The sequence below is a fragment of the Penaeus vannamei genome, chromosome 17 (genome assembly GCF_042767895.1).
Source record: "Penaeus vannamei isolate JL-2024 chromosome 17, ASM4276789v1, whole genome shotgun sequence".
Classification (NCBI taxonomy): domain Eukaryota; kingdom Metazoa; phylum Arthropoda; class Malacostraca; order Decapoda; family Penaeidae; genus Penaeus; species Penaeus vannamei.
The window spans coordinates 22,495,824-22,498,323 of record NC_091565.1 but is presented as its reverse complement, the minus strand read 5'-3'; the positions used below and the strand labels follow the sequence as shown (position 1 = coordinate 22,498,323).

Below are 2,500 nucleotides of genomic sequence, written 5' to 3'. Positions count from 1 at the left end.
TTGGTATCTTCCAGTTGAGTGGTAAGAGATGCCTTCAGATTGTTCAGCTGACTAATCTGATTATCAGCTTCCTCCAGCTGTCGCAGAAGGTCTCCGTTCTCAACGGAGAGCTTCTTCTTCTGGGCATCGAAGTCATTCAGAGTGCGGTTAGCCTCATCCAACTTCACATTAACTTCACTGATTTGCTGCTGAATGGTCTTGTTCGCTTTCTCAGCAAGTGCCTGAATAAGATGTCGATTTTTTGTAATACCACAGGGAATTAATGAATAGTATCTTATTTACAAATTCTTCTATGCAGATACAGTGTTGGTATTTGTGTATATATGCATATATACATACACACATATATATGTGTAATACACTATATACAAATAACATGTGAATTTCAGCTAGATAAACAGACAAATTCAGAGATAGACTGTCATATCCTGTAGCATTCAATATTACCTTGTCACGAGCAAGACTATCCATAGCTGATTTAGCTTCATCGGCCTGATATTTCATCATCTCCTTCTCCTTTTCAGTTCTGTTTTTACATAATAAGGAAACAAAATACTTGTATACAGTTGCATGTGTATACTGCAGAATATAGTAAATTAGTAAAGCACAATGTTTCACATCAAAATGCATTTACAAATATGATCACTTACTTGGCCTTCGTCTTGTTGAGATGATCGATCTGTTCAGTCATCTCGGCAACAGCATCATTGTGCTTCTTGCGAAGGTTAGCAAGAGCTGATTCGTGTTGGATGTTGGCTTCCTCGAGGTCACGACGAAGCTTACCCAGCTCTGCCTCCCGCTTCTTGTTAAGCTCAACCTGAGCACCTGTTGCACCGCCTGCCTCATCCAGACGCTCATTGAGGTCATTGAGTTCACGGTTCATATTACTCTTGCCCTTCTCGGCCTTGGCACGAGCCTGCCGCTCATGCTCAGCTTCAGTCTCGAGTTCCTCAATGCGGGCTTGCATTTCTTTGATTGTCTTCTGTACCTTCGAAACTACCACTTGTTCCTCCTCCAGTTTATTGGCAAGATTGCCGATTTCCTTATCTTTACGCTGGATGGTTTGCTCCAGGTCCTTATGCTGGCGCTCGATGTCAGCAACAGTTTCTTGGGTCATTTTCAGATCTCCCTCTACCTTCCTCTTGGACCTCTCAATTTCAGCACGAAGCTTCTTCTCGCGTCCAACTGAACTCTCGAGTTCGTCGAGGGTTTGTTCCAACTTGGCCTTGATCTTGTTGAGGTGGCTGGCCTTTTCCTCGACGGCCTGAAGATCCTCAGCAGTCTTTTGATTCATCTCCTGCAAAAGTTTCTTTTCCTTGTTAACCTTGTTGATGATTTCATCCTGGTGAGATATTTCATCATTGATATTCCTGATCTGGTGATCCTTGGTAGCCTTATCCTGGTTAGTCTTCTGCACATTAAGTTCAAAATCTTCCAGGTCTTTCCTCATGGCATTGACATCTTGCTCCGCTTTCCTCTTCAACTGGAACATTTCAGTGCGATTTTCCTCTTCTTTCTGAAGTCTTGCAGAAGCATCCTAGAATTTGACAGAAAAGGAGTGCACTGTTAATAATCATAAACATAAACATATTTCTACATAATATTACGTTTTGAGCCAATTGTAGGAACAATATTAAAACAATATGGCATCATATAAAATTCATCAAAGATAAAGTTACTTACAGAGAGCTGAGCCTCCAAGTCAGCTTTGGCTGCACTAATCTTGGCCTGTTCTTCAATGAATTTGGAAACATTGCCCTTTGTGGATTCAAGCGTTTCCTTCAGGGTATTCAGCTCTTCGGCAAGGCTCACGTTGGATTCTTCCAGCTCCTTGCGGCGAGTACACTCGCGATCCAAGTCTGCAACAGCCTTCTCAGCCCTGTCCTTGAGCTTGTTGATCTCGTCTTCAATCCTTGGTTGGTTGATGAGGGGCTTCACCTTCTGCCAGAAGATGAACCAGGACCAGTTGCTCATGTCCATATACTTGCGAATGTTCCGCTGCAGAACTACAAGGGATACACGTTGTTCCTGAAGACGGCCATATTCTTTGCGTCCAATCAGTCCACGGATCCATGACTGCATCCAAGTGATGATCTTGGCCAAACGTTCATCACGAAGCTCTTCCATGGTACCCAGGACGCCAGCACGGAAGAATACCTGTATAGATAACATGCATTGCAAAGAACTTCAACACAGAACTTCGATTTATCAGATCGCCTGAAGAAAGACAAATTACATACCTTTGTCTTACCGCACCTATACAACTCCTTATCAAGTCCAGATTTCTGGAATGTCATTTCTGCTGCCTTCTTGTCATCCTTTTCTGTGGCCATGACGTCAGCGGCCAAAATCTTGTAACTATGGAGAGAAGGTATCATAGTCGTAAAATTATCTCGAGATTTAATGCATGTGACTTATTTTGAATTAGTTTTCCATTTCAACATGAGACTCACCGGTGTTTGAAGTCAGGGTATTGCATCCTGTTGGGGAAGCCCTTCTG

General features: G+C 42.8%; 1 protein-coding gene across 2 annotated transcripts in view; it reads right to left on the bottom strand.

Moving 5' to 3' along the window:
* LOC113816524 (myosin heavy chain, muscle-like) overlaps nucleotides 1-2,500 on the bottom strand; it is a 17,034-nt gene that overhangs the window by 2,241 nt on the left and 12,293 nt on the right. For both annotated transcript variants that reach the window (XM_070132075.1, XM_070132076.1), the window contains exons 14-19: nucleotides 2,454-2,500; nucleotides 2,241-2,358; nucleotides 1,684-2,157; nucleotides 651-1,537; nucleotides 448-526; nucleotides 1-221 (exon numbers count right to left, since the gene is read on the bottom strand). The exon at nucleotides 1-221 is cut by the window's left edge and continues 25 nt beyond it; the exon at nucleotides 2,454-2,500 is cut by the window's right edge and continues 71 nt beyond it. In XM_070132075.1, coding sequence (XP_069988176.1) covers nucleotides 1-221; nucleotides 448-526; nucleotides 651-1,537; nucleotides 1,684-2,157; nucleotides 2,241-2,358; nucleotides 2,454-2,500 — 1,826 coding nt within the window. The remainder of the gene's footprint in view (nucleotides 222-447; nucleotides 527-650; nucleotides 1,538-1,683; nucleotides 2,158-2,240; nucleotides 2,359-2,453) is intronic.